General features: G+C 58.2%; 7 protein-coding genes across 7 annotated transcripts; 3 read left to right on the top strand and 4 right to left on the bottom strand.

The window, feature by feature from the left end:
* Positions 1-496: 496 nt before the first annotated feature.
* On the bottom strand, positions 497-2,367 carry B0H18DRAFT_1120994 (uncharacterized protein; the record flags this gene model as incomplete). Its single annotated transcript, XM_048034247.1, has 2 exons — positions 497-2,071; positions 2,251-2,367. 2 exons carry the CDS (start codon positions 2,365-2,367, stop codon positions 497-499), a joined length of 1,692 nt encoding a protein of 563 aa, XP_047891363.1.
* A 6,094-nt stretch (positions 2,368-8,461) lies between these two features.
* Positions 8,462-9,248, top strand: B0H18DRAFT_956310 (uncharacterized protein; the record flags this gene model as incomplete). Its single annotated transcript, XM_048042449.1, has 2 exons — positions 8,462-8,677; positions 8,727-9,248. 2 exons carry the CDS (start codon positions 8,462-8,464, stop codon positions 9,246-9,248), a joined length of 738 nt encoding a protein of 245 aa, XP_047891362.1.
* A 459-nt stretch (positions 9,249-9,707) lies between these two features.
* Positions 9,708-11,381, bottom strand: B0H18DRAFT_956309 (uncharacterized protein; the record flags this gene model as incomplete). The annotated part of the gene is made up of 7 exons (XM_048042448.1): positions 9,708-9,901; positions 9,951-10,329; positions 10,382-10,501; positions 10,554-10,696; positions 10,838-11,066; positions 11,125-11,148; positions 11,169-11,381. The coding sequence occupies 7 exons, from the start codon at positions 11,379-11,381 to the stop codon at positions 9,708-9,710; spliced, it is 1,302 nt and encodes a 433-aa protein (XP_047891361.1).
* Positions 11,382-13,332: 1,951 nt separating this feature from the next.
* B0H18DRAFT_1120990 (uncharacterized protein) lies at positions 13,333-13,990 on the bottom strand (the record flags this gene model as incomplete). The annotated part of the gene is made up of 3 exons (XM_048034246.1): positions 13,333-13,432; positions 13,495-13,742; positions 13,799-13,990. 3 exons carry the CDS (start codon positions 13,988-13,990, stop codon positions 13,333-13,335), a joined length of 540 nt encoding a protein of 179 aa, XP_047891360.1.
* A 155-nt stretch (positions 13,991-14,145) lies between these two features.
* On the bottom strand, positions 14,146-16,297 carry B0H18DRAFT_519213 (uncharacterized protein). Its single transcript, XM_048038415.1, has 2 exons — positions 16,028-16,297; positions 14,146-15,833 (listed from the first exon to the last, which is right to left on the bottom strand). The coding sequence occupies exon 2, from the start codon at positions 15,829-15,831 to the stop codon at positions 14,302-14,304; it is 1,530 nt and encodes a 509-aa protein (XP_047891359.1). The 5' UTR covers positions 15,832-15,833; positions 16,028-16,297; the 3' UTR covers positions 14,146-14,301.
* Positions 16,298-16,595: 298 nt separating this feature from the next.
* B0H18DRAFT_1185050 (nuclear condensing complex subunit) lies at positions 16,596-20,450 on the top strand (the record flags this gene model as incomplete). Its single annotated transcript, XM_048036007.1, has 18 exons — positions 16,596-16,911; positions 16,974-17,127; positions 17,186-17,374; positions 17,427-17,881; positions 17,938-17,990; positions 18,011-18,287; positions 18,346-18,500; positions 18,563-18,613; positions 18,652-18,750; positions 18,803-18,947; positions 19,027-19,133; positions 19,189-19,311; positions 19,366-19,497; positions 19,560-19,690; positions 19,744-19,838; positions 19,892-20,001; positions 20,058-20,287; positions 20,345-20,450. 18 exons carry the CDS (start codon positions 16,596-16,598, stop codon positions 20,448-20,450), a joined length of 2,928 nt encoding a protein of 975 aa, XP_047891358.1.
* A 779-nt stretch (positions 20,451-21,229) lies between these two features.
* On the top strand, positions 21,230-24,060 carry B0H18DRAFT_1018336 (WD40-repeat-containing domain protein). Its single transcript, XM_048029367.1, is given in 6 exon segments — positions 21,230-21,300; positions 21,312-22,014; positions 22,079-22,183; positions 22,251-22,944; positions 22,996-23,361; positions 23,414-24,060. The coding sequence occupies 5 exon segments, from the start codon at positions 21,501-21,503 to the stop codon at positions 23,829-23,831; spliced, it is 2,097 nt and encodes a 698-aa protein (XP_047891357.1). The 5' UTR covers positions 21,230-21,300; positions 21,312-21,500; the 3' UTR covers positions 23,832-24,060.
* Positions 24,061-27,965: the final 3,905 nt, after the last annotated feature.

Here is a 27,965-nt window from a genome sequence, read left to right as displayed (position 1 = left end):
GGCATCGACTCCCCACAGTCAGAAGGTATTCACCTTTGTTTAAGCGACGGAGCACTTTAGATCCGTAGGCTCACTAGTACCTGGCACAGGTTTCCCCAGCCTTCATGCGTCCCGTAGGACGTTCAACCACTTAGCCATAACGGCAATACTGGTTACGGAACGGAATAGACTATATACTATACCGTCGTTACGATTTCTTACTGACTCATTACTTACTGGCTAGTTACCGAATCGTTACTCGTTGTCTGGCGCGGGTTTTTATTCGGTGGTGTGTGGTGCGAATCGCATGCTTTATTCGCAGCTATCTACTGTACACATATAGAAAATACGCCCCGGCCATAAGGACCGGGGTGGGTACGGTGGAAACCAGCGAGCCCGACGCGCGCACGCTGGGGCTCGCTCGAGCTGGATGACCGCCCTACGCGATCGGAAGGTGCCGCCCTTGTGTAGGGCGCGTCGGCGTGTGCGGCAAGACCTGGGCCGTGTTTCGAGGAAGTCAGGTGAGGTCGGGAGCCACGAGAGGGCGATACGAAGGTGGTAGGAGGTGGGGAGTGGGCTCGGCACTGGACGGCTCGGCGTTCGAGAACAAGGCACCCCGCTCTTGTGCGGGGTGTTGGCGTAGGCTCGGGGCGTCCTGGGCCTCCGTTTGACGCATGCGGCGGGCTGTGGGAGCGAGGGATGGGGTGGGAGGCCGGTAGGAGGTGGAGGTGGCGGGCTCGGCACTGGACGGCTCGCCGTTCGAGAACAAGGCACCCCGCGCTTGTGCGGGGTGTTGGCGTACGCTCGGGGCGTCCTGGGCCTCCGTTTGACGCATGCGGCGGGCTGTGGGAGCGAGGGATGGGGGTGGGAGGCCGGTAGGAGGTGGAGGTGGCGGGCTCGGCACTGGACGGCTCGCCGTTCGAGAACCAAGCACCCCGCTCTTGTGCGGGGTGTTGGCGTAGGCTCGGGGCGTCCTGGGCTTCCGTTTGACGCAGGCGGCGGGCTGTGGGAGCGAGGGATGGGGGTGGGAGGCCGGTAGGAGGTGGAGGTGGCGGGCTCGGCACTGGACGGCTCGCCGTTCGAGAACAAGGCACCCCGCGCTTGTGCGGGGTGTTGGCGTACGCTCGGGGCGTCCTGGGCCTCCGTTTGACGCAGACGGCGGGCTGTGGGAGCGAGGGATGGAGGTGGGAGGCCGGTAGGAGGTGGAGGTGGCGGGCTCGGCACTGGACGGCTCGCCGTTCGAGAACCAAGCACCCGCTCTTGTGCGGGGTGTTGGCGTAGGCTCGGGGCGTCCTGGGCCTCCGTTTGACGCAGGCGGCGGGCTGTGGGAGCGAGGGATGGGGGTGGGAGGCCGGTAGGAGGTGGAGGTGGCGGGCTCGGCACTGGACGGCTCGCCGTTCGAGAACCAAGCACCCCGCTCTTGTGCGGGGTGTTGGCGTAGGCTCGGGGCGTCCTGGGCTTCCGTTTGACGCAGGCGGCGGGCTGTGGGAGCGAGGGATGGGGGTGGGAGGCCGGTAGGAGGTGGAGGTGGCGGGCTCGGCACTGGACGGCTCGCCGTTCGAGAACAAGGCACCCCGCGCTTGTGCGGGGTGTTGGCGTAGGCTCGGGGCGTCCTGGGCTTCCGTTTGACGCAGGCGGCGGGCTGTGGGAGCGAGGGATGGGGGTGGGAGGCCGGTAGGAGGTGGAGGTGGCGGGCTCGGCACTGGACGGCTCGCCGTTCGAGAACAAGGCACCCCGCGCTTGTGCGGGGTGTTGGCGTACGCTCGGGGCGTCCTGGGCCTCCGTTTGACGCAGACGGCGGGCTGTGGGAGCGAGGGATGGAGGTGGGAGGCCGGTAGGAGGTGCAGGTGGCGGGCTCGGCACTGGACGGCTCGCCGTTCGAGAACCAAGCACCCCGCTCTTGTGCGGGGTGTTGGCGTAGGCTCGGGGCGTCCTGGGCTTCCGTTTGACGCAGGCGGCGGGCTGTGGGAGCGAGGGATGGCGGTACGAGGCCGGTAGGAGGTGGAGGTGGCGGGCTCGGCGCTGCAGGGCCCGCCGTTGCCGAGGAAACCAGCCCGCGCTTGTGCAGGATGTCGACGAAGGCCCGGGGGTACTGGGCTTGCGTGTGACGCAGCCAATTGCACGCGCGGGCGACCGAGAGAGGTAGGACGGGTAGGGGGAGACAGGGAGGTAGAGGTTACTCACCTCCGAATGCTAACGGCCTTGCTGCCGTTCACCTCCTCGTTTCCCTCTCCATGCGGCTACCGGCGACTCCTTCGACGCGCAGCGCACTTGTTCGCGCCGCACGTTCGCCTGGACGAGCGCGTTGCTCGTCGTCGTGGGCCGTCGGACTTGCCGTGGCTGGCGCGCTTTGCAGGCCGGCTGTACGCGAGGTTCTTCGCCCGACATGTCTTGTCTATGCCGGAGGCCGTCGGGCGTGCGTTAGAGGTGAGATGAGAGGCGGTGGAGGGTCGGCGAGGGTGGTGGAGGACGAGGAGAGTGGGAGGAGAGGGAGAGTGGCGAGGCGCGAAGTGTTGAGCGCCCGCCTCGGGACTTGCCGATTCGGGCGATCGACGCTGCTAGCGCGTCGTTCTTCCTTCCTTTCTCACCATCGCTTCCCTCTCCATCGTCGAACGCTCAGCTTTGCTCACCGCCGTCGCCCACGCCGACGTCGTCTCTGTCCGGAAAAGGTAATCTTCGTCCCAGGTAAGTGTTTTTTTATACGTTTTCGCGCGAGTGTGCCTAACTCGGACCTTACAGATGGCTCGCACCGCCGAGCCCGCCGGCTCCGACTCGGACTCGGACATCCCCCGCCCGCCCAGCCAGCGGTCTGATGGGTGGAAAATGGTGAAGGTGGACAAGAGCAGCACCGCCGACGAGCGCAGCGACAAGAGCCGCACCACCGTATTGGGCAGCCAGAAGAGCAGTAGCAGTGACGCCAGCAGCAGTAGCAGCGACGACAGCAGCAGCAGCAGCAGCAGTAGTAGCGACGAGGATACGTACACGAAGACGAAGGTCGACGCCGGCATCAGCGAGCCCGGGGACGGCGGAAGTCCAGCCCACGACGAGGAAGACGACGAGATGGTACCGGCGCAGCGAACGCCGCCAGGACCTCGCCGTCTGTTCCCGGGCGTCCAGCGACGGATGGTAAGTCTGACTGGGCGTAAACGTGGCACATACTAACACATACATACCTCCAGAAGGGCCGGTTCGTCGCAGTGAAGACTGCGAAGACCGACGCCGCGAAGGACAAGGCTGCCGCATCCGTGAATACGGATGAGGGTCGGGCCTCGAAGGCTGCGAAACCGGATGCGGCGAACGCTGCGACGATCGACGCGGCAAACGCGGCGGTGCCCAGTGACGCAGCGAACGCAGACGGGGCTGACTCGGCGATGGCTGACGCGGCGGACGTGGCGACGGCTGACGCGGCGGATGCTGCGACAGCTGACGCGGCGGCAGCAGTGCCGACCAGCGACGCGGCGGAGGCGGACGCGGAGGCAGCGGAAGCGGAAGCGGACGCGGACGCGGCGAAGGCGGACGCGGACGCGGACGGGGCGAAGGCGGACGCGGACGCGGACGCTGCGAAGGCGGCGAAGGTGGCGAAGGCGGCGAAAGCGGACGCGGCGAAGGCAGCGAAGGCGGCGAAGGCGGACGCGGCGAAGGCAGCGAAGGCGGACGCGGCGAAGGCAGCGAAGGTGGACGCAGCGAAGGCTAAGGCAGCGAAGGCTGTCGCAGCAGAGGCCGTCGCTGCGAAGGCCGTCGCTGCGAAGGCTGAGGCAGCAAAGGCCGCGGCTGCGAAGCCTGCCGTGTCCAAGGCTGCGAAAGCCGAAGCGGCGTCAGCCAAGGCTGCGAAAGCCGTGGCAGCGAAGGCCGCGAAGGCTCAGGCTGCGGAGGAGGAGAGAGCCGAGGCGGTCATCGCGCTGAAGGCTTCGAGAGACGCGAGGACTGCGAAGGCCAATGCCACAAGGGCTTCCAACGAGGCCGCGAAGGAGGAAGCCGAAGCTGCGACTGCGGCGAAAAAACGTAAGACTGCGCAGGCTGCGAAAGCGGCGGCGTCTGCTGAGGCCCTGAGGCTCGCTCGACTCGTAGACCCAGTGCTAATACGAATCCCGAAACTGCGATTGTCGAAGAAGCGAGGCCGCGTGGTAAGTGACTGGTGAGTATATCTTGTGCCGAACTAACATCAATTCAAGGACGAGGATAGTGAAGACGAGGGCGAGCAAGACTACCAACAGGACGACAGTGTCGGGGTTGTCGACCTGGATGCAGACGATGCGATGCCTCGTAGGCAGACTCGGTTCGTAAGTACTGACAGTTCCTTTCGGTGAAATTAGCTGACAATTGACATGCAGAATGCACACACCGAAGCTGCAGCTGCTGCGCACAAGGTCCATATTGCGAAGGCTGCGGAGGAGCATGAGAATGCACGTACGAAGCTGGAGAAGCAAATTCGTGACAAGGGGAAGTTGACGAGGTCCTATGCGGACAAGCTGAACGCGACGCCTGGGAAGGTGTTCTACTGGTCTGAGAGGAGTAAGGATATGAAGTGCTTCAACCAGGGATGCACGATTGGTATGTGTGTTAACCCTTCCATGCTGAGTAGCCTGACTGACATTGTATGTCCAGGGGACAAGCTTCTGAAGGCTGGCGAGCTCGTCTGCGAGCGAGTATTAGCAGGTCATCATGTCAAAGTGAGTGTTCATTATCTTTTGTATTGTTTCTTTCTCCTGAGTTGTATGCTCAGGGCAAGGGAACAAACTCACGTACTGTGCATACGCACTGGCCGTGTGTCTCGGAAGGCGCTCGTAAGCGCTTCCAGATGGATGGCATGCACCGTGGACTTGCGGTAAAGAAGGTAGATCCTGGGATGCTTATCATCCCCAAGGCCATCATGGGTGCTGATGTCGCGATGATCAAGAGAGATGTCGCGGCTTCGCTGGGCAGGCAGGGCGAGGTGAAGGAGATATCGGAGGAGGTTAAGCGGCAGAACCGGACAGCAAAGCGTATCCGGCGTGATGCGTACAAGGCTGAGGAGAGGGCTGAGAAGGCATTGAACAAGGCTGATAACTTGTTCCAGCGCTACAGGGAGAAGATAGCTGGGCCTTCAACCAGCGCTGGACAACCTCCTTCCAAGCGCCAGCGCTTGGAAGAGGAGCTCTCATCTGAGCTTAGTGAGCCAGATCAGTAATTGGGTGTATTATTGTGACCATATCTCCACTAAAAAAAGAAAAAAAAACTCGCACTTACAATCATTTAATCCTACCTTCCCCTTGTATATACTTGCAGTTGTTACAGACCATCCTAATAAGCATACAATATTGTTCATGTACTGCCATTTGCTCTGTGCATAATAGCATGACACTGGCATACTTGCTTATCATCCAAGCTAGATGAAAGATAGCTCAAAAGACAAAAGACAGAATGCTAAGTGTAGAGAGAATCTTATGACTTATACAGATCCCCAGGAATGCCAACAGGTACAGCTTTGTTGATTGTTTCATATATGTTCAAAGGAAAATACTTGCAAGCAAAGATGGCTTTGCTGAGCAGGAATAAGCCTTGTGTATGACTCTACAAATATTTCCAAGTATAGGCAGATTATATGCTATGTTCACAATACCTACATTGGCAGTTGGCACAGCTCAGTAATTTGCTCAGTGTGTGTTCATTTGAAACTCCTCATATTCAAATATAACCCTACTGGGTGGTCTTATAGCTTGCAAGCAAGTGGTGTGGTGGTCTGCAGTATCAATAGAATATTGTGGCATGTTCATATGACCTACATTGTCCGTAGGTACAGCTCTGTGATTTGTTTGGTATTTGTTCAGTGGAGTGTGCTCATATTCAGATGTGGCCTTACTGGGCACAGATGACTGGTGCATGTGAGTTGGACAATATTCCCTGATACAGACTCCCTATTCTACCATCTTCATACCAGCACAATTATGAGCCATTGTCGCTCTGTGGGCTGCCATTGATTCTGTCAGCGAGAATGACTCAGATTGTGTGTGGCTCTACTGAGGGGTCATATCATGTGCATGTGAGTTGTGGTGTGGGCCCTAGTAGTGATGGAGCATTCTGGCACCTTCATATTACTTGGATTATTGCTCAGTGTAGCTCTGTGATTTGTTTGATAGTTGTTCAGCCAAAACTGCTCATATTGAAATGTGGCTTTGCTGAGCGCATGTAGGCATTCTGTTTGACTTGGGGAGCACTCTTCGATAGCGCCAGAATATTGTGCCATATTTGGACTCACTGTAACACTGTTGGTTGTCTCTCTGTGCCTTGCTGGTTATTCTGTCAGCAAGAATGACTCAGATGGAGTGTGGCTCTACTGAGCCATCATATGGTGTGCGGGTGAGTTGTAGTATCATCCCTAGTACTGATGGACCATTCTGGCATGCTCAGACCAGTAGGATTGTTGCTCAGTGCAGCTCTGGGATTTGTTTCATGATTGTTCAGTTGAAACTGCTCATGTCGAGATGCAGCTTTGTTGAGTGCATGTATGCCTTCTGTTTGACATGTGGTCCATTCCTTGATATAGATGGAATGTTGTGCCATATTTGGATTCAGTATAACACCGTTGGTTGTCCCTCTGTGCCCTCCTGAGTATTCTGTCAGCGAGAATGACTCAGATTTGGTGTGGCTCTACTGAGCCATTATGTGGCATGTAGGTGAGTTGTGGTGTGGTCCCTAGTACTGATGGACCATTCTAGCATATTCAGACCACTAAGAATGTCACTGAGTGTAGCCCCGCAATTTGTTTTGTATTTGTGCAGCCGACACTGCTCATATTGAGATGTGGCTTTGTTGAGTGCACGTATGCCTTCTGTTTGACTTGTGATCCATTTCCAGATATAGATGGGATATTTTGCTGTTTTTGGATTCAGTATAACACCATTGGTTGTCCCTCTGTGCCCTGCTGGTTATTCTGTCAGCGAGAATGACTCAGATTTGGTGTGGCTCTAATGAAGCATTGTATGGTGTGCGGGTGAGTTGTGGTGTGGTCCCTAGTACTGATGGACTATCCTGGCATGTTCAGACCACACAGGCCTTCACTGGTGACAGTGCTGTGAATTATTTGGGTGTTTGTTTTATTGAGATCACTCGTAATTGAATATCGCTCAGCTGGGCAGTCATATTGCTTCCGATTGAGTTCAGGTATAGCTCTAAGTAGTCCTGGAGTATTCTGGCATGTTCACACTGTCTGGGTTGTTGTTCAATAGAGCTGTGTGATTTGTTTGGTATTCTGTCATTCTGAATGACTAAGACTCTGCATGGCTATACTGAGTGGCAGTGTGGCTTGTCAGTGAAGTGTGTGTGATTTCCTAGTACTGATTGGCTGTCGTGGCATGTTGAGAGTGCAAAATTTGCCATTGGGCACAGCACTGTGATTTGTTTTGTATTTGTTTCCCTCAAATCACTTTCATTTAAATGTGGCACTACTGAGCGGTTAGATGGCTTGCGTTGGATGTGGGAACCCTTGCCTGAGACAGACATGCTATTATGGTGAGTTCAGACCATGTAGATTGTGAGTTGGTATAGCTCTGTGAATTGTTTGTTGTTTTGTTGTCGGGAACAACTCAGACGTTCCGCAGCTGTGCTGAGAGGTCATATGGCTTGCATATGAGTTGGGGAGTAGGCCCTGGCATTGTGAGCCCATTCTTGCCTGTTGAGAAAGCCTGAGCTGTCATTGTGTGCAACTTTGTGATTTGTTTGGTGTTTGTTCAGCGGAAACAACTTGTATTTCAACGTGGATTTATGGGGGGCACGGAGGGCATGTGTCTGATGGAGAAAACATCTCCTGATATCGACTGACTATTGTGGTGCATTTAGACCACTTGAAATGTCAACAGGCACAGCTCTGGGATTGAATCGGTGGTTAGTTGGCATAATAAGACCAATAGTCGTCCGTGCTTCTGCTCAGTGCACACAGAGGCCAGATATGCTCTGGAATGTCTTTCCTAGCGTACATGGAGTGCTGCCACACATTCAGCAGACCAGGAATCGTAACATTGCATGACTTGGGGATTTGTTCGGTGAGTGATGGTTGACGGTGCAACGGGTGGAACAGTAGCACTACTGAGCGGATGTATTGCTCTCCTTCTGGTTGCCTGCTGTTGACAAGGAATGGATAACAGGTCCCATTGCATGTGGGGACATACAGGTGGTGACGTGTGTACGTTGGCAGTGGGGCACGCCCAACATTCAAAGTTGTTTCAGCCACGAGTGAGAGTGGTCCGATATGCAGTGTGGGTCCCTGTGAGAGGTGCTGAAGAAAAGAGAAAAGAGGATGTGAGTGAGAGAACGACAGTGACGAGCGAGAATGGTCAGGATGGATGTGTTATGCACGTAGAAAGACAGTTTGAGTTGGCGGTCGGGAGTGCCCGGCAGGCACTGCCCAGCAGGGGGTCGTGGGAAAATATTTCCATATATGGTTAGATTGCCCAGCAGGGGCACCGGGCACCAGGCATAGGGGTAGCCAAATGAAGAAACCGAGAACATGGAGGTTCCGGCAGGCATGCGCAAGAAGTGGCTCAGCGTCCCCAAGAAAGCTCCACAGACCGGGAGGCGCGGATCCACGCACAAGGGAAAAGCCGTTGCGTCGCGGGCCCAACGCAGCTCCCGTGACGAGAGTGAGAGGTCTGACACGGCGCTGCGTGCGGGGCCCAGCCGCAAGCGCCGTCGGCGCACCTCTGATACTACGTCTTTCGTACCGGTACGTCGATTTACACTCGCTACTTCCTCTCACTCACCTTCCGATTCAGTCCGATGCTTCGCGCTCGCCCGCGAGCGTTCGGCCCACCAGTAGGAATGAAAGTGTCGACGAGTTGGACGAGGATGCGGACGGGGGCACAGGTGCGGTAGGAGTCACCGCCACGGACGAGGACGAGATCGACGGTGAGGACGATAGTGCCGAGGATGACACGGAGGATAGCGAAGCGGAGAAAGAGGCAAATGATCGCGAGGTTAGGGCCGAGCCGGAGCTCACTCGCAAATGGCTCAGCAAGCCGCGAAGGAGCACGGGGATGGACCGGTACGAGCTCGCGGCTGAAGAAGCCAGTCTCGCGACAGACCGCAGCAAGCTCGCCTTGGAGATTGCGAAGGCCGGCGGGGACAATGCGCATTACGCCGCCAACAAGGTAGAGGCGGCGGAGCGCAGGGTTGCTATTCTCGAGCGCAAGGTCGCAAAGCTCGAGAGCGACCTTGAGGACAGCAACCAGCGCACCGCGACGCTCGAGTCCCGCCTCGCGAAGCTCTCGAAGGACGTCAGGAAGATGCGGAAGTGACTTGTATTGAAAAGGGTGCAACTACCCGCGTTCGCGCCACGGCGCGAACGCGGGTAACACCATCGCATCCCTTCACATTGTCGTCACCCGCGTTCGCGCCGTGGCGCGAACGCGGGTAAATCGATTCACTCGTGACACTGCGCGTAACTACTGTAAATGTATTTGTTGACTGTGGGAGGTCGTAGTATCGCTCGCTAAAATGAATGAATTGACGTGATCGTACCTGCCGTTTGGAACCATCAAAATCCGTCGAGCTGCCGCAGATTTGTACCCGCACTCGCGCCGTAGCGCGAGTGCGGGTAGCATGTGTGTTAATTATTCGCACGTCTCAGATCGTTGATCGAGTGCGCGTAGTTCGGTGGTCAGATAAATGAAACAATATGTGCGCATGCTCAAGAAGTGGTAGTACATGTGGTTTACATACATGCACGATGCGATACACTATCCCGACCTTCCTACTCAATCATCTTCATCACCCCCATACCGAGCACGTTTCTTCTTCGTCGCCTGAAGGGCACCCCGCAATCTGGCGACCTCGTTGATGAGCCGCGCGATCACCCCCTGATGGACGTTCAATCGTTCGGCCATAGGGAGATCCGATGATCGCTTGACATCGCGGATGATCGCATCGGTGTCGAGCTCGTTGAGTTTGCCTATACCAGCATGAGTGTTCCGTTTCTCAATCAAAGAATGACCACTTACGTCTCGCGACACGATGGGCTCCAAAGTTCAAAGGCCCAGCACCGGCATCAACACTGCTTGATGTTCCTGGCGACACAGGATCCACGTCCATCATCTGCGCCACTGAGACGGTCGATGGGCTTGCAGAAGAAGCGGGCGACTGCGACTGTGCAGATGCGATACGCCCGGCCGGCAGCGGGGATGATGAGTCGGATACAACGTTGGGCGGCGATGCGGGCGTCGAGCGAGTGACAGAACGCGAGGGCGAATGCGATGGAGACGGCGCGGGCGAACGCGATGACGAGCGTGCACGTGGTAGAGAGTCGGGTGCGGAATTATTCTGCAGCACAGGTGCCAGGGACGCGCGCGGCGAGTCAACCGCCTCAGAGGCTCGTTGGTCCTGTAGCGAGTGAGCGCGTCACAGAGAAAGACAGAAATACAACATGACTTACCGTGAGCGAGCAGTTGACCTTCCTCCTCATACAGCGGTGACAGCACGTCTTCGCGAAGGGCACCCTACACTCATCTCGCCCGTCATTCACACACCGCTTGCACCGCGCGGCCTCGACCAGCTTACAAGTCAGTAAGCATTGGCTGCGATTGAGATAAAAAGGAACCACGTACCACGTTGTCGAGCATTGGCGGCAGCGGGGAATGCTCCCTGGGGCTGCGATGCCTTCGTTGTTCTTCCCTTGCCGCGGCGCGCTCTGCGTCCGACACACGGCTGAAGTCGAAGTCGTTGGCCTCATGTGAGAGAGGCGGTCCACCTGGGATTGATCGAGCGACTGGTCAGTGCGGCTGGCCAATGGAGAGCGGTAAGCAACCGCTTACCGGACCTGACACGGTCGTTGCCTGCAGTCGAGCAGCTCGCGCGTGAGTCCATAGTCGCGCAACACATGAGGACTTACGGATCCACCACTGCTTCAAGAACAGCGCGAGAGACGCGCTACTGGTCTCGCGCGAGCTGTCCTCTTCGAGGGTGACGTACGGTATGTGCCTCCACATGAAGTATTCCTCCATCGTGTTCGGGAAGTTGCCCTCTGCGGTCCGGTACTGCCAGTTGAAGCAGGTCGCGAGCACAAGGGGGAACTGGTCATATTGATTTGACTGTTTCAGCGACATGAGCCACGGGTCGGTCTGTCAACGCGTCGTTTAGCGCGGCGGTATCTCGCGGCAACACGAAAGCTTGACTTACCAGGATGTGGTGCTGGACGATGTACTGGAATGCGTCCACGAGACAGCGCTGTTGAGCAACGACCGCAACAGGCGGTTGAGCGCCTTGAGTTGCTTAGCGGTCCATTCGCTGGGCTGCGGCGGTAAGTCCGTGAAAATGTACATGTTGTGCACGCGGCCAAAAGCCGCTTTCCGCGCGTTGTCCGTGAGGTCAGCGTGATTGATGGTGAATGCGCACTGAGCAAGCGCAAATTGTTGGAGGTCGTAGGTACCGACCATAGTGATGCGAGCAAGATTGACAGTGGGATTGGGCAGTGGAAACGGCAGCGGTGCGGACAGACCAGTCCACACGGCGCGCACGCGCTGCACGCCTGGTTGAAGCGATACACCACGTGCGAGAAGCGATGCTGGTGCTCACGTGTACTCTTACCCGCAATCGCGCCGTGGCGCAATTGCGGATAACATACTCGGAGTACCCTACCAGGGGCATCCTTTGAATTAAATTCCTTGATTGCCTGGCACTCTGCTTACTATACAAATAATATTATACTTGCGCCTACGTTTACGTCCCAGAAAACCTTGACACAAACAGTGCACTTACCCGTGTTCGCGGGTAAAGAGCATTCACAAGTACGTCTGAGAGTCTCTCAGAACAGTGCACAGTACCTGCGTTCGCGCCGTGGCGCGAGCGCGGGTAGACGATGAAAACAAGGACAGTGTGCCTATTCGCAATCGCGCGGATAGAAACACACAGGGCGCACCGATAGGGTGCCGCAATGATCATCGAGGCGTACCCAGTAATACGAGCAACAGCCCGGGCAGGTGGTTTGATGGACACTCTCGAGCGAGTCCTGTCGCGAGCAACCCGTCGGTATGGCGAATCATCCAGAACATCGGGAGGTGAGCTTGTCGTGTGTCTCGAAACAAGGACACTCTGCTGATGTATACTCGTCTGCCGCGTTATCAACTTGCGGGCGACCGTGTTTCGCACTCACAGAGGTCATCTTGCGTGCACGTACCTTATGCGCGCACAATCTCCGTGTCGGCTGTCTTCATGCGCAGGTACGCACATCACCTCAGGGCGCGGTGGGCTTGCTGGATGTAAAAGAGAGGGAGGCAGGAGGCAGGAGAGGCAGGAGATGGTGGTTGTGGGCAGGAGATCGTGTGAGCGCCCGTCGGTGGCTGAGCAGGTGGCTGACGTGATCTCGCCTGCCCTGTCACTGCACATCACTGACGCACAACACGGAATGGACACCGCATGCGGAGGGTGTAATGGATGATGTGGTACACCACAGATGCATGCCCTCTGTGGCACACGAGCAAGTCGGTGGGTGCCTGTGAGATCGGGCGGGCGCTCGGACTTGCCAAACAAGGCAATGGATGTGCGGACTCATCCGCAATCGCGCCATAGCGCGATTGCGGGTAAGGGTGACTGGCAGAAGGCAGTCGCAGACTCAAACGGAGACTGCATGTTACCCGCGTTCGCGCCATGACGCGAACGCGGGTAAGAGTACCTCGCATCCGCAGTCGCGCCATGGCGCGAACGCGGGTTATGCACGCTGAGATTCATGCTGCGAGGGTGAGACGTTTAATGCTCAGAACGTGAAAATGCCTTCCTCACCCATCCTCACCCCATCCTCACCCTAAGGATTGGTCAAAAAGCCCCTATAATGCCTCAGCTGCACGGACGGCGATGTTTCTATGAGTGCGACAGAACGGGCGAGTCGAGCAGCAGACGAGAGTTACAGGGGGCCGAGCGAGGCGCGAACGGTAGCTGAGAACGCCGGTGGCTACCGGTATCCGGATATGGAAGGTGGGACCGTCAAGCGCTGAGACCAGAGCGTGACAGGACCGTGAATCTTTCGGAGGAAGTACGGATTGTCGGCTCCAACAATGTCGCACACGATCGACGCGTCGCGTCACGCGTCTGTCACACCGTGTCTCACGTCACTCAGGCTTGCGATGTCGAAGGAGCATCCACGGACCCAACGCTTTTCGCAGAGAATCATTGAGCACATTGACCTCATGCTTGTCTGTCAGTGGAGTCAGAACCCGATTGGCATGAGTATCATACCTTCTCGCACGCAGCATGACAACTGTTGGTATTGCCCATCCTCAGCCACTGGCATTAGGTCATTCGAGCACTGGGGTACGGAGCAGATGAAGAAAGCAAGCAACATATGGCTACAACACTCTGTCGCTACATGAGGGAGATCGTACAGTGACTGTCCTATACAGCTTGAGCAGATACATCCAGGGAGAGGGTCAAACGGCATATGGGACAGGTGCGCTTCATGGCGAGCCAGCGCCGCAGGCATTTCTCATGGAACCTAAACCCGACACACCAGCGGTCAGTCTCACACAGCTCGCAGACAAGGTGAGCACTACTCACGAATGTTGGCATAACGGCGCCAGCGCCGCCAGCTCTTCGTTCCTAAACTGGGACAGACAGATCCCGCACTTGTCCACGACGACGCCAAGCAGGGTCAGCTTGAGCTTCACCCGCCCGTCCTTGGTGATGCGCCGGCGCTCGACCTCGATACGACCGATCAGCGGGTGTTCGTCGCGGACGGACGCGAGCGGGGATGGCGCCGAAGGAGCGAGTGCAGGACCGATGAACTCGGACACTCGCAAGAGATCCTGCGTCGTGGGTGAGTAAACGTGATGGATCGGGCGCCACGACGGTCCGAACTCACCTCGTAACTTCGCCCGTCATCCGGCTGCCCGCCCACGTCCAGCCGCGCCACGAACACGTCGAGGTCCGTGTAGTTTGACCATTCAGAAGGCGATCCTGAGTCGGTCGCGACGCCGCCCACGGAGGAAACACGATCAGGTGGACGCTGCGCACTGCTATCCTCGGCAGACGGCGGCGGCTGGCTGGGCGTCATGGGTCTCACGCTGAGCGTGGGTGAGTTGGGGTTCGAGCTCGTCGGGAGACGAGGCAGCGGCCGGCCGGGATAGTGACGTCCCGTAGGCGTCGTCGGCGTCGTCGGTGTCGCTGGTAAAACCGGGCTCGCTCGCTGGACAGTTGATGACACAGATGCGCAAGACGCAACCGCTGCCTCACCGTTCGATGATACAGAGGCATGGGACGTCTGGAGGGGCGGGAGAGCCAAAGGCGACGTGGGACGCACCACGGTCGAAGTAGTTTGAGGGCCTCCACCCACACCTTCGTGCGTGTTCGTGTTTGTGTTGCATGTCAGAGACGAATGTCCAGAATCGAGGGAAAGCCCGGGCCATCGTTGCCCGCACGTAGCACCGTCGGCACAGTGACTGACGAACCCGAGCTACTATCGCTGGATCCCGTCACGGACACAGCCGGCTCGATCGACATCCTCGACGCCGGATAGGGCGCGTCGATGTCTGGACGCCTGAAGCGTCCGATGAGCGGGCTGCGGTCGCGCGGCGGCCGCGGCCTCGGTATCGGAGACGAGCTGCTAAGGGGCGTCGGTGAGGAAAGGTGGGTTTCCCTCGCCAAGCGCGAGGGTGGATGAGGTCGTACCGGGGAGGCGGGGTGTGCAGTAGGGGCAGGAGGCGTAGAGGTGGCCGGAGACGGAGCAGGATGCGTCGCACGAGGTGCCTTCTCCGGAGGGAAGGGGATGTCGGAGAGGGACGGCGGGGGGAGGACGTACGGCGAAACGTGTCGGTTGCGACGCGCCGGTCGCGGCGGAGGCGCTAGGACTGGTGTGGTGAGTGGCTGAGGCGGCCTCTCTGGCGTCCAGGGCAGCTTGTCCCTCTTCGGCGACGCAGGCGACGTCGGTACGCCGTCTCCCTCAGCCTCGGAGGGCGTAATCTCCTCCCAGGAATGCAGGTCGTCATTGGACGACGGGGAGCGCGGCTCACTGTACTCGTCTCTGGTCTTCTCCTCCTTCTCCCTCCCCCGCTCCTTCTCCTTGCCCTTCATGAACAGCTTCCGCAGCCCAACGCTCTCCTTCCGCTTGACGTTGTTACCAGGCGAGGCCGGGGCCGGCTTGTTGATCGAGAACGCACTGCTGAGCAGCGTTGCGGTGCTGGCCCACGGGCTGAACGCAGGCGCGTCGACGGTCGACGCGGGCGAGGGCGGTGGCGATGTATCGCGCACGCGCAGGTCGAGCGAGCGGTGCATCTTCTCGCGGTTGCGCCGCCGGATAGAGCACTCCCGATTACCAACGCCCTCCCTCCCAACGCTATCATCGTCGTCGCCGCCACTCTGTACGTCTCCGGCAGGCCGCAATGACCCGCAATGCGAGCAACGCCGCGGACGCGTTCCGTGTGTCGAGGATATTGAGGCACTCGTGTCGTGGGATGTGCGGGTATCGGGTGTACGGAGGAGATTGACAGTCGTGCTGGACTCGGCGGCATGCTGGCGAACGAACTCACGCTGGACGCGTTGGTGGAGGCTGAAGCCGGTGCTGCGATCGGCCTCCCAGTGCTGTTCGGGCTCGAGCGTGACGAGTTCGACGCTGGAGTCGTCTGAGTCTGAACCTGGGTCGTCGGACGGACCGGACATGGCGGATGAGGGCGGGTCGGGAGAGAGCGGCGAGCGGCGAGACGGCGAGACGTCACGCATGAAGGAGAGGGAATCCGCGGCTGGAGATGCGGGCGGGCTTGTCTGCGGGGTCGCGGAATAGGAGGAGGTTGCGTAAGAGGAATTTGCGTAGGGCGACGAGGGGAGAGTGTAGACGGATGGCGAGGAGAGAATGGCCTCCTGGAAGGAGGGCGGAGGGTAGTCCGGTACAGGCGTGTCCATGACTGTGATCGCAGCTTGAGCACACTGTGATTGAGGGCAGGGGGAGTGAGTGTGATTCTCGGAACGCCAGCGCAGCGCAGACGATACACTGAGATCGCCTCACGCAATCATCCCAAGGCCACAGAGCCCAATGGGTGGGCCTGTGCATGCGATACGCGCTCCGAGAACGACACCCGCACCGGGAATGAGAACTCACCATCGAGCAGCGGATCGCCAGGTTGTCTCGCCGGCTGCGGGGCAGGCTGCCTGCGGGGGCGAGCCTGCGGGGGTGGGGGTGGGGGTGGGTGGATGCGCCTGGAGGCGGAGGGCGGGACGGCGGTGGTGAAGCGAGGCTCGTCGTCGAGGCGTCGTGCGGCGGGGTCGACCTGCCGCTTCTTCTTGGTCTTTGGGCTGCGGATGCGGCCTGCGTTCTGGGGCGGGATGAGGGTGAGCTGGCCGTGGTGGGTGACGATGTGGGTGAGATAGGGGGCGGTGCGGGGGGTGGCGGGCGAGGGGGCGTCGGGGGTGCGCTGGGTGGCCATGGACGACGGCGAGCACGGCGGGCGGACGGCGGTCGAGTGCATGCTGGGGGTGGCGCCAGCGTGGGCGTGGCGAGGCGAGGGAGAGGGCGCGTGGCCGTCGCATGCCTCCAGTCGTCCTCGCCGTCGACCACAGCGCCCACGAATCGCCACCCACGCGTCCCGTCACGTGCGCAATCCGACGCGTTCGACGCGTTTGACTTTGGCGCGTCCCGTCCTCCTCTCCCGCTGCGATCCTCCCCCGCTATGCCTGCACGCACAAAACCCCCCGCAGACATCGACACAATCACGGGATCCATCCCCAAAGTCTTCGAGCAGGTCCAGTCCACACTCGCAAACCACCAGAAGAACTACATCGCGCTCTATAAGCTCCATCTTGACGCTGCGACGCACACCCAGTCCGTGCAGAATGGCAAGAGCATCAAACTCATTGGCGAGCGCGCCTTTGAGGACACTCTCATTGGCATGCTGCTCCGTGTATTGCCCGTCAAGAAGGGTATCAGCGTCGCCGACAGGGTCATCAAGTTCGTAGGAGGCTACACGAAGTTCATCAACGAGAAAGGTGCGTCTCGCGGCCTATGACCGACCTCTCGGCTCATACAACAGCAGCGACGGAGGATGCAGAGGAGAAGGGAGAGGAGGAGGAAACGACTGCGTCCAGATTCGTCTCCCGCGTCCTTCGCTTCCTCCTCTCCGGATGTGTCGCCAAAGACAAGAACGTCCGCTACCGTGTCGTGCAGTGTATCGCGGAGATGATTGCGCATTTGGGCGAGATTGAGTGCGTCCTCCCTCCCCCTTCACCCGTGTACCAGTATTGATGGTCAACCCCGCCGAAGTGAGGACCTCTACTCCTCACTGCGCTCCTCCCTCATGGAACGCGCGCGTGACAAAGAGTCCACCATCCGCTTTCAAGCCGTTGTTGCGCTCTCCAAACTTGCTGGCTCCGAGGATGTGTCCGAACTCGAAGAGGGCGAACAGACCATCATGGACATGCTCATCGACTGCCTCACCTACGACGCCGCTCCGTAAGTTCCTGATATTCCCTCCAACACCTCGTGTCTCACTCAACCATCCCAGCGACGTGCGCCGCTCGGCCCTGCTCAACCTTCCCCTTACCCCCGCAACGCTTCCGCCGATCCTGGCCCGCACGCGCGACACAGACCCCGTCGTCCGCAAGCTCGTCTATTCGCAGATCCTCGAACCCCGCACGCTCACCGAGTCCGGCGAGGTCGGCCTGACGCACCCCCGCGCGCTGACGATCGCGCAGCGAGAGGCGATCGTCCGAAACGGCCTGGGCGACCGTGAGGACACCGTGCGCGCCGCTGCGGGGCACCTCATGGCGGCATGGGTAGACGTCGCACGGGGTGCGGGGCCGAGGGTCAAGAAAGAGGAAGAGGGCGGGGAAGGCGTCAGGGCGTACCTCGTCGACTTTTTAAAGCTGTTCGACTTGGTAGAAGGCAAGATCGCGGAGGACGCGCTGGTCAGCGTGTTCACCGTCCGCGCGGATGTCTTCGATAACGTCGGGTTTGAGGGTGAATAGCCCGATTCTCCGTTTGTTTGCGCGCTCATGTAAAAATCTTTCTCTCAGAAAACTATTGGGAGTCACTGACCCCGGAACGTGCCTTCCTCGCACGCGTCTTCGTCGACCATGCGTCGCGCAGAAGGATAATGCCCGCCTCGAAACCGTCCTCCCCGTCGTCACCATGCTCGCTTTCCGCATCCAGGCGGCCTACAACGACCTCATCACCCGAAATCAGCGCGACGAGGAAGACCGCCTGCTGCGCGAAGGCATGGATGGCGAGGACGAGGACGAGGAGCGTGCGCGGCGCGAGGAAGAGCGCATGGACGGGGAGTTTGTCATCGGGGAGATGCTCCGGCTCGCGGTTAACCTGGACTACGCAGACGAGATCGGGCGGAGGAAGATGTTCCAGCTCGTTCGTAAGTACCTGCATTCGTCCGGTCTTTGGGGGGCGTACAATCACTGACGCATGAGCAGGTGACATGATCTCGCATGACGTCCTCCCGGAAAGCCTCGTCGCACGCTGTCTCGACGTCTTGCGCGTCCTCTCCCCGAACGAGCGCGACCTCATTCGGGTGGTGGTCGAGGTAGTACACGAACTTCGGGACCCGAGCGAACCCGAGGAGGACGTCGTAAGCCCGCCTCGCCTTCCTCTTGTCTTGTGTCACGCTGACTGACCTTCACCGGACTCTAGCCACAGGTCAACGATGGAGAGGTGAGTTTGCCAAGACGCCCACGACCGTGCGTGTTCGGCCGCAAGGCCTCGGGGTTGGGCTTCCCAAGCCAGAGAGCGAGATGACACCCGAGGAACGAGCTCGTGCGGACGCCATCGACTTGAGGTGCCTGTCTCTGTGCATCGGGATGCTGGAGCGAGTGAACGGAGTACGTTCGTATCACTTGGGCGCGCTTCGTCTGACTTCATCCGCGCCTCCAGACTTTTGAAGAGAACTCGACGCTGGAGGGTATCCTCGGCGAGCTGATCATCCCGGCGGTCAAGCGCAAAGAGCTTCTGCTCAGGCAGAAGGGCCTCGTGAGCTTGGGACTATGCTGTCTCATTGCACGGGTAGGAGTTTTCTCGCGTGCTCGTTCAGCAGTTCGTCAGTTGACCGGGCTTTGCCCTCTTAGCGCATGGCGCTGAACTCTTCCAACTGTTCCTAGGCCAAGTGCAGGCTGCGCCGGAAGTGCTCAAGACGAGTGTGCTCCATATCGTGTTCGACATCCTCATGGTGCACGAGGGCGACTTCCTTGGGCCTGGGAGCACGAACGTGAGTGCACCCAGACATCCTTCACTCCGTTCGTGGTCTTACTGACAGACATCAGGGCGACCGGATCGTGACCTTCCTCCTACACCTGCTCGAGACCGAAGAGAACGAGAAGATCCAGGCGCTGCTGTGCATGGGCATCGCAAAGCTCATGCTGGCGGGCATGATCACTGACCAGCGAGTGAGTTTGTATATATACTATCATTTGTCGGTATGTGACGGGTGCGCGTTGCAGGTGCTCAAGAGCCTCGTGCTCGTGTACGTCTCACCTGAGACAATAGACAACCAAGAGCTCCGGCAGTGCCTTGCGTACTTCTTCCCCGTCTACTGCTATTCCAGCCCCCAGAACCAGCGACGAATGCAGCAGGTGTGTTACATTATTCGGCTCTGACACAGAGTGAGAGATGCTGACGGCGGCGTGATTACCAGATCTTCATTCCGCTATTCGAACAGCTCTCAGGCGCGCTCCGTGAGTGGAATGAAGACCAGGAACACGAGCCGATCACAAGCGCACAGCTCGGGCTGATGTTTGTCGATTGGACCGACCCACAGAAAGCTGTGTACGTCACTACACACGACTCGAATAAGGCACTATTGATGAATAGTTTCGCAGGGCGATCGGAAGGAACACCGAGGCGGACGAAGATAGTATACATGTCGACATGGCGGCGGATATCGTAAAGGCTCTCTATAGCAAGGAGTTGGAGAGTAGGTCTACTCACGGAACTCTTAGCTGCTCGGTTGCTGACGTTCTGTACCAGAGGATGACAAGAAGGCACTCTGTCAGCTGCTTGGGAAGCTGTACATCCCCGACACGGTCGACGAAGACAAGATTCGCTCCTTGAAGTTGCTCACGCAGAACCTCCGTGCTGTACGTGCATCCGCCATCCACACATTCTGATTGTTTAACGACGTTCTCGATGTTAGCGCCGTCCTCTGCGGGACACGACGTCGCAGAACGCGTTCGGCAAGTTCGACGACGCGCTGTCGAAGAAGTTCGCGAAGCAGCTCGAGGGCTTCAGCGAGGAGGAGTTCCGTCAACTGGAGAATCTGGATGCGCATGGCGGCGTGAAGAGTATCTTCGAGTTCTTGGACAAGATCGAGCCGAACGATGAGGAAGAGGAGGATGTGAAGCCGGCTAGGAGGGGTCGAAAGCGGTGCGTAGTGACCAATGTTTTTATATCAACGATTGACACTTCTGGTATGTGTCATAGACGGTCGGGCAGTGTCGAGAGCGCGAGCATGGTGAGCAATGCGACGAGCGAAATGGGCAGCGTACCTCCATCGCCCAGAAGCAAGACGCGAGGGAAGGCCAAGTAGGTGCTTTGCACCGTTATGAGTGACTCATGCTCAATTATCATGTGCAGGCGCCGCCGTCTGTCGGAGTCGGACGAGTCGGACGACGACGACGACGAGGGTACCCCAGCACCTGCGCCGACAAGGACCGTGCCGAGGCGTTCTGCGTACGTCTTCGTTGGGCTGCTTAGCTGGATCACGGCTAAATGGGGTTGGTTTACAGGGCGGAGAAGACTAGACGTGCTGTCAAGGCGGCCGTGACGCCGGTCAAGTTTGAGGAAAGCGATGATGAAGTACAGGGCGAGCAGGATGAAGATGAGGACGAGGAAGGGGAAGAGAGCACACCTGTGCCGAAACGGCGAGCCAGACGAGCGTACGTTCTCATTATAATTGGTTCATGGGCACTGATTGATGTTCGACGAACTCTAGGCCGACGCGCGATACGGCTAGTCCTGGATCGAGTGTGGCGCCCGAGCATCCATCCCCGGAGGATGTCGCGCAAGATCTGAGTATGATCACGGTCGAGGACGAGGACGATGCCGACGAGGTGGAAGAGATATTGTGACCCTAATGTTATGGTTGGCGTCTGGCGATCTACGGTATATACCACTATGTTGTACGAGCTATATGTACATCTATCGACTTGTTGTAGAGATATTGTTGTGTCTGTTACTTCAGACATTGGATCGCGGCGGTGGACGCGGTAGGAGGAACGCGGTGAAGAGGCACAGACCCAGAAATCACGAGACCGCGACGGGGGACGAGTCTTGTTCACTGGCCACTCGTTCTAGCCACCTTGCTCTCGACGTCGTCGACTCACCGAGGCCGACGCGGGCTCTGAACAACCCACTTCTGTCTTTTTCTCGAACATACACGCACGCGTTGCGCACGCGTTCAGCTGCCCCGCTAAGCCAACAGCCGCTGCGTTCCGCGCGCACTCGTCTCCGCCCATATTCGGCGACATGCGCTCGTCCTCTGCAGACACTCATCCACACATCCAAGTTCGACAATAGACTGTCATATACATCGTACTCGACTCAGATAGACGACCCATCCTGCACCTCCAGCCTCCGTATGCCAGCGGTCATGGCAGCGCACCCAGCATCCACAATCTACATGCCCATTGTATCTCCTCCCACTCCCGCCCCGTCCCCTCGTCTTTCCGCATTCGAACCGCTCAGCATCAGCGCAAGCATTGAAGATCCCGCCTGCCATGCTCGCCGCGAGTTCGCCTCTCTCGCGCCCGCCCTCCGTTTCCAATATCTAGCAGGCCTCCTCGCCGACTGCACACCCGCAGAACTCCTCTTCATCTCTACCACAATCACGCCTCTTCTCCGACGAGACTTCCTCAAAGATCTTCCCGCGGAGCTCGCTTTCCATGTTTTGAGCTTTATTGACGACCCGAAGACCCTCGCCAGGGCGAGCAGGGTCAGTCGCACATGGCACCAACTCCTGGACGACCAATGGCTATGGCGGCGGATGTGCGACATTCATGGCTACCCCTTTCCCGAAGGCGAGGACGGCGAGGGGAGTCGCTCCGACGAAACCGTCACGGACGAGGACCTCGATGCCATTTCCAACATCTCAGGTGCGTAGCTCAATGACCTTCCTCCCAATAAGCTGTTCATCCAATGTACGTCCGTGTCTTCTAGTTTCTGCTCCGACAGTGTCAACGTTGAGCATGCAAGAGATACCTCCTCCGCCTCCTCCGCCGCGCTTCTCCTATCGTAAGCACTTCCGCTATGAATACACTACCAGTATGTGCAGTATCCTTATACATCGCCGGCTCATCCTCACCACCTCTCTCCTTGCCCTATATATCAGCTTCAAACTGGGTACACGGTGGGAAGCTCCTTCGGATGCACCGCATGCCACTACTCCCGTCTTCTCGACAAATCCCGCCACAGAACCCTCCCGCAGACCATCAAGGCGGACAGGGCACACAACCATCGTCCGCCATCCCCACTTCTGTTGCGATAGACGACAACTGGGTCGTCGTCGGGTTGGCGAATAGCCGCATACATGTCTTCAGCGCCCGAACAGGCGTCTTGAGTCGGACACTGGTGGGCCATGAGAGCGGTGTTTGGGCGGTGAGTTTGGTGCGCGGGAGCGATGGCTCAAAGAGCGCCTCCTCGACCAGGCACGACCGAGAAGCTGAGAACGAAGAAGACCGCTCCGACATCGACGAGATGGACATGGACTTCGACGAGGAGTCCCTCGACCCAGCGGACTACGACCCGTTGATGCCACCTACGCTCCGACATGCGCTTGGGCTCGACCTCGGGGCGAACAGCGGTGCAAAGCAACAGAGACGGCGCTCGGCGTCGGACGTATTCAGCCGTGCGGGCGCCCCGAAGAGCGGGAGGCCGAGGACGAGCGGGGGTCAGAGGGCACGGCCTGCGGCGTTCGGTAAGCCGAGCGAACCGAGCGGGGCGTCGGATGGATGGGGCCAACCGCATGCGCTGGTGGTCAGCGGCGGATGTGACAAGGACCTTAGAGTCTGGGATGTCAAGTCAGGGTAAGCTACGCCGGCTTTCCTCACTGTGATCTGACTGAACGTCCTTCTAAGTTACTGTATATACGTCCTCTCCGGCCACACCTCCACCATCCGCTGCCTCAAGGTCCTCCATGGCCGCCCGCTCGCTGTTACGGGTTCGCGCGACCGCACCGTGCGTGTGTGGGACATCCAGCGTGGGCGACTGCTGCGCACGCTTGAGGGGCACGAGCAGAGCGTGCGCTGCCTCGACGTGTGCGACCGGCGCGTCGTGAGCGGGAGCTACGACTGTACCTGTCGCGTGTGGGACATTGAGACGGGGGCGTGTCTCCATGTCCTTAGGGGTCACTTCCACCAAATCTACTCTGTCGCGTTCGATGGGGTGAGAATCGCGAGTGGCGGCCTCGACACCACTGTTAGAGTGTGGGATGCCGCAACTGGGTACGTCGCACGTCGTGTTGACCGACATGCTTGCTTACTCAGACTGTTTCAGGGCATGTCTCGCACTTCTGCAAGGGCATACCGCGCTTGTCTGCCAGCTCCAACTCTCGCCGACCATGCTCGCCACCGGCGGGTCTGACGGGCGGGTCATTGTCTTCTCGCTCGACAAATCCTTCACGACGCTCCAGCGGCTCTCCGCGCACGACAGCTCCGTGACGGGTTTGCAGCTTGACGAACGATTCCTAGTCACGAGCGGAAATGACGGACGGGTGCGGCTGTTCCGGTTCGACCGGGCGCGAGGGCTGGGCAAGTGCGAGTACGTGAGGGAGCTGACTGAGCCGACGGAGAGCGTGTGGAAGGTCGCGTTCACGCGGGAGACGTGCGCGATCATGAGCAAGCGCGGCGGGAAGACGGTAATGGAGATGTGGAGCTTCAGGCCTGAGGACGCGGGCTTGGTGAGCGAGTCATGAGATGCCCTGAGGCTGCCGCGTCAGATAGAAATTTGTGAGTAGGACTTGTCATTGTTGTATCTTTGGACACTCGTCGTTGTTGTGTTACACACCGGATCTACGTTGTCGTAGCGTTTAGCAAAGACTTTCCGCAGCGCTCAGCTGGGTCCACCCGGGTACAAGAAGGTAGTAAGAGACGCATGCACTACACAATACAAAGGAAGGATTGAAAGATGTATCAATATGGCGGGCTGTTCACAGCATTCGTCGATCGAACGCGCCCGCCTGCTGCTCCCACGTGTTTACTCTCTTCGCCCGCCACCACCGCCAACCCAGCCATGTCGGGACTTCTACCGACTTCCTGAAGGGCATCGTCAACACGGGCATCGTCCTGCACCTCACGGACGGCGTCGGCTAAGTACCATGGTACGTCGCGTCTTCCGTTCGACCGTCGCCCCGCGTGCACTTACCTCCAGACTATTAGGCATGCTCTCGTACCTCAACAGTTACATGAATATCGCCCTCGAGCAGACTGAGGAGCACGTCAGCGGTATGTCACCAGTCGCTATGGTGATCTATTCATTCACTCGCGGGAACACCGGTACGAGTTATTGTCCGTATTGTCTCTAACATGCTCATGGCCATTGCATACCCCAGTCCCGGTCTACATATCCACTGCTCAACTGCCGTGATGCGCTCGGCGGGGTGTTCTGACTCTGGAGCAAAATGTAAGCACCCGCCTTTGCTGATCGCTGCATCTGAGTGGGACGGAATACTGGTGACGTCGCTTCTCCGCATTTCGACGATGTAATCGTGCACCCTTATCCCCTCGTGGTAAACAGCTCGACCCTGAGTCAAGTGTTTAATCATACGGATAAATGCTCCATCAATCCCGAGTCGATGATACTGTCGGCGACCGCTCAATCACGATGACGCACCGCAAGTGAGCTTCACCAGCTCTGTGTCAGTCGCGCCTACGTTTCTACTACCGCTGTATGGTCTGAGAGTCGGCGGCCTCAATTCTCGGTTTCTCGTCCGTAACCTCGCCTTCCTTCTCGCCGTCTACTCCTCCACTCCGGCTCGCACCGGCAGCCTGAGGAAAGATCCGCTTGTACGACACGCGGTCGTGTATGACAGGTCTGCCGTGAAGTGACGGCTACGGACAGCCGAGGAGAGGGCGAGGAGAGGGCGAGGAGGTGAGGATACGCGAGAGGAAAGAAGAACGTACATGTAATGAGTCAAAAGGCCGAGCAGAAAAGCTCCACGGACAAAGGTACGTAACAATAATGCATCCCTGTCCCGCCGGTCTCTACGTCAAGCGATGCGAACTAGAGAAGAGGTACACGTTGCTGCCCTCTTGCCGCATTTCTCCTTGTCCCGCCGCTCTAATCACCGCCCTCTCGTGTTCAAACGGCCACCGCTGACTTCGAAGGCGTCATTCACAGGTTTTCCGGCAAGCACCCGCACCTCGATGCAGCACAGATGGCAGGAAAGCACGTTTGCATTGACTTGTCCGCAGGCCGTCCCAAGACGCCGCAACTCGTCAATACAATTACTTGGAGCGTCGAGCCTTCCTTACACTGATAACATGTAACGGCAGCCTCGACTACGCGATTCAATAGTGTTGGCGATCCTGATCCAATCTGTCGTTCTCAAATGGCATCGCGCATACGGTGTGTGCGATTGGTCTTAGGCTTCAATGTGGCAGTGAGAGGCGGACTCAAATTCTTCTAATACCAGATTACTCTTAGCGAGAGCCCGCGACCGCAGTGAATTGCTGCTTCAAGCGCGAACGAAGACCTCGCAAACAGTGATGTAAGTACAGTATTCGAAGCTCCTAAAAGATGTTTTGCCTCATGGTAGGCATGCCAGCACCCCAGGCGAGCACGTGCTGGAGGCAGGGCCTCATTGACAACCACAGTGGTAAGCCGAGAGACTCGGTGTCTACTTTTACATCATACATGACAGGTATGGTGCCACCATCCCTCAAACTACCTAAAGTTAGGTCAGCCATTCTCGTGGCTCATGGCTTGAGCCCGAATTGCGCTGACAAATTCCTCGTTAATTCAGTTGATCCGGCGTTACCTGCATGCTACAGGTAAATTCGTACCATTTGTCGCATGACTTGCCCATATTGACGAACTCCGTTGCGTCGAACTCAGGCATGTGTTCCCGGAGAAGCCCGCGGCGTTCTCTTCCGCGAGCGATCGCGCCCGCTAGGCAAGCAACCAGTGTTATGATTTTACGTGTGACACGGATACATGTAATTATCCACGCAGGCACGGATATCGATCACGGCGCTGAGAACCAACAAGATGCAGCCTCGTACTCGTGCAGGTATAGCAGCGTCGTAAGCAACACTGTGCTATACCTGCGCGAGTATAAGACACCTGCAGAAGTACGACATTCGCCCTGCAAAACGACGACGACGCCCGTTGCACAACCCGCTTAGTATGCCGAAAGCACAGTCGTTGTACACAACATCGTCCCCGCGATTCCACCCATATTCGCAGAGTTTGCGGCGTGCTCGGAACCGCGAAGTGAGTCAGTTCCTGGACACTCAGTCTCATCTAATGTTAATATGTTGCCATGTGTGCGTGTCATAGATACGATTGCGCGAATCCCTGTCAAGCTACCCATTGTGGTTGATTGAGATGATCCATCTCCTCAGCCGTGAGTACTCAATTTCGAGTCAATAGGCTGTTATATTCATGTGGGCATATCTGTTGTAGACCCTGACGACTGGCCGGACATGTAGAAGTGTTCTGCCATGGTTGCCATAGCTCTGTACTATTCGGAGTGCCAAGTTCTGAGTCGCTCTGCAATCTCGCCTGCTATGTTGATCACTGTTCTCATATTGCTGTCATTGCTGCTCCATATTGCTTACATTGTGTCCGTAATCTCCGGATCAAATAAGGATATCCATATTGTGTGCTACAGATTCTCGCTAGTCCCAAGCAACTGCCCTCAACTTCGGAGACACACCGCAGCCCCGACGTCAAAATCGGCCGTTCGAATCGATGTGGCGCAGACGGCATGCAAACATGTCAGCACGTTCGCGTCAAGACAACACGTTGGACGGTCACGATGGGCTCCGGCGATGTGTCGACATTCTATGCTCGTGCGGCAGCTGCGAGATGGGTCGGGCGCAGGGAGGAGTAGAGGACGCGGCCAACACTGAGGCCACCATATCGGGTGAGTCGCTCCAGTCTCGTCGCCCCATGCGAAGACGACCCCGCCGACAGAGCAAACACATTCCCAGCCTGATGAACCCGGGATGAACAAACCCGCCGAGAAGCAGTGCGCCGATGCGCCAGGCAAGCAGGTGCTTGCTGTGTACGATCTCCGGGCCCGGGCGAGAACGAGTACATTCAAGATGAACACGACCAGGGCAGCACCCCGAGCGAGTACTACCAGGACGTGCGCGGCCAATACAGGCATACCGAGCAGAACCCGCCAAGCAACAGCGCGACGGGGACGCTCATTACGATCATCGCGAGCGCAACACAGGTGAGCACGACCCCGCTGTGAATGACCCTCACCGTTGGAGTCGCGCGCGCTCATTTGCGACATACTCTGCAAGCCATTTCTGGCGTTTGGCTTCCTCGTGAACAGTCCGTGCGTCGTGCTCGGACTTCTTCATCCAACCGTCTGTCTGATCATGTTCGCAGATGGTGTTTTCCACTTCAGCACGCGGAACGTATCCCCGCAGTGGACATTCGTCTTCTCTTCCATGTTCGTCCCCGTTTCACCGCGTCTGGTGCGTCCCCATTCCCTGTGCATGCCCGTTGATGTTCCAGGCAAAGCTTGCTAGCGCCGCCTTGTACCCCGCCGATCCAAGTTCCCTCCGTACCCTCCGGTACGCGCCAAGCTCGAGGCTCATCCTTGCCGTATACGCATATGCACCGATGCCAGTGATTTCGCTCCCGTACTCGCGTCCCACCTGGTCCGAGTTATCACATTCGTTCGGGGTACCTTGAAGCCTGGCGATCCGCGATTCTTGTGTCTGTGCAACGTGTCAATCCACCTCCCTGACGCTCTCGTACTCGCCGTCCATCTGTCCCGCTCCGTTGCCCAAGTCAGAGCGAACATTCGTTCGCCGCGATACCGCTCGGACCTGGCATTGTTCTCGCCGAGCGAGAGCATTGATCCCTT

Source organism: Fomitopsis serialis (assembly GCF_022376445.1).
Source record: "Fomitopsis serialis strain Sig1Antser10 chromosome Unknown B0H18scaffold_54, whole genome shotgun sequence".
NCBI lineage: Eukaryota > Fungi > Basidiomycota > Agaricomycetes > Polyporales > Fomitopsidaceae > Fomitopsis > Fomitopsis serialis.
The sequence above is the reverse complement of the archived record's forward strand: the minus strand, read 5'-3'. Positions and strand labels throughout refer to the sequence as shown.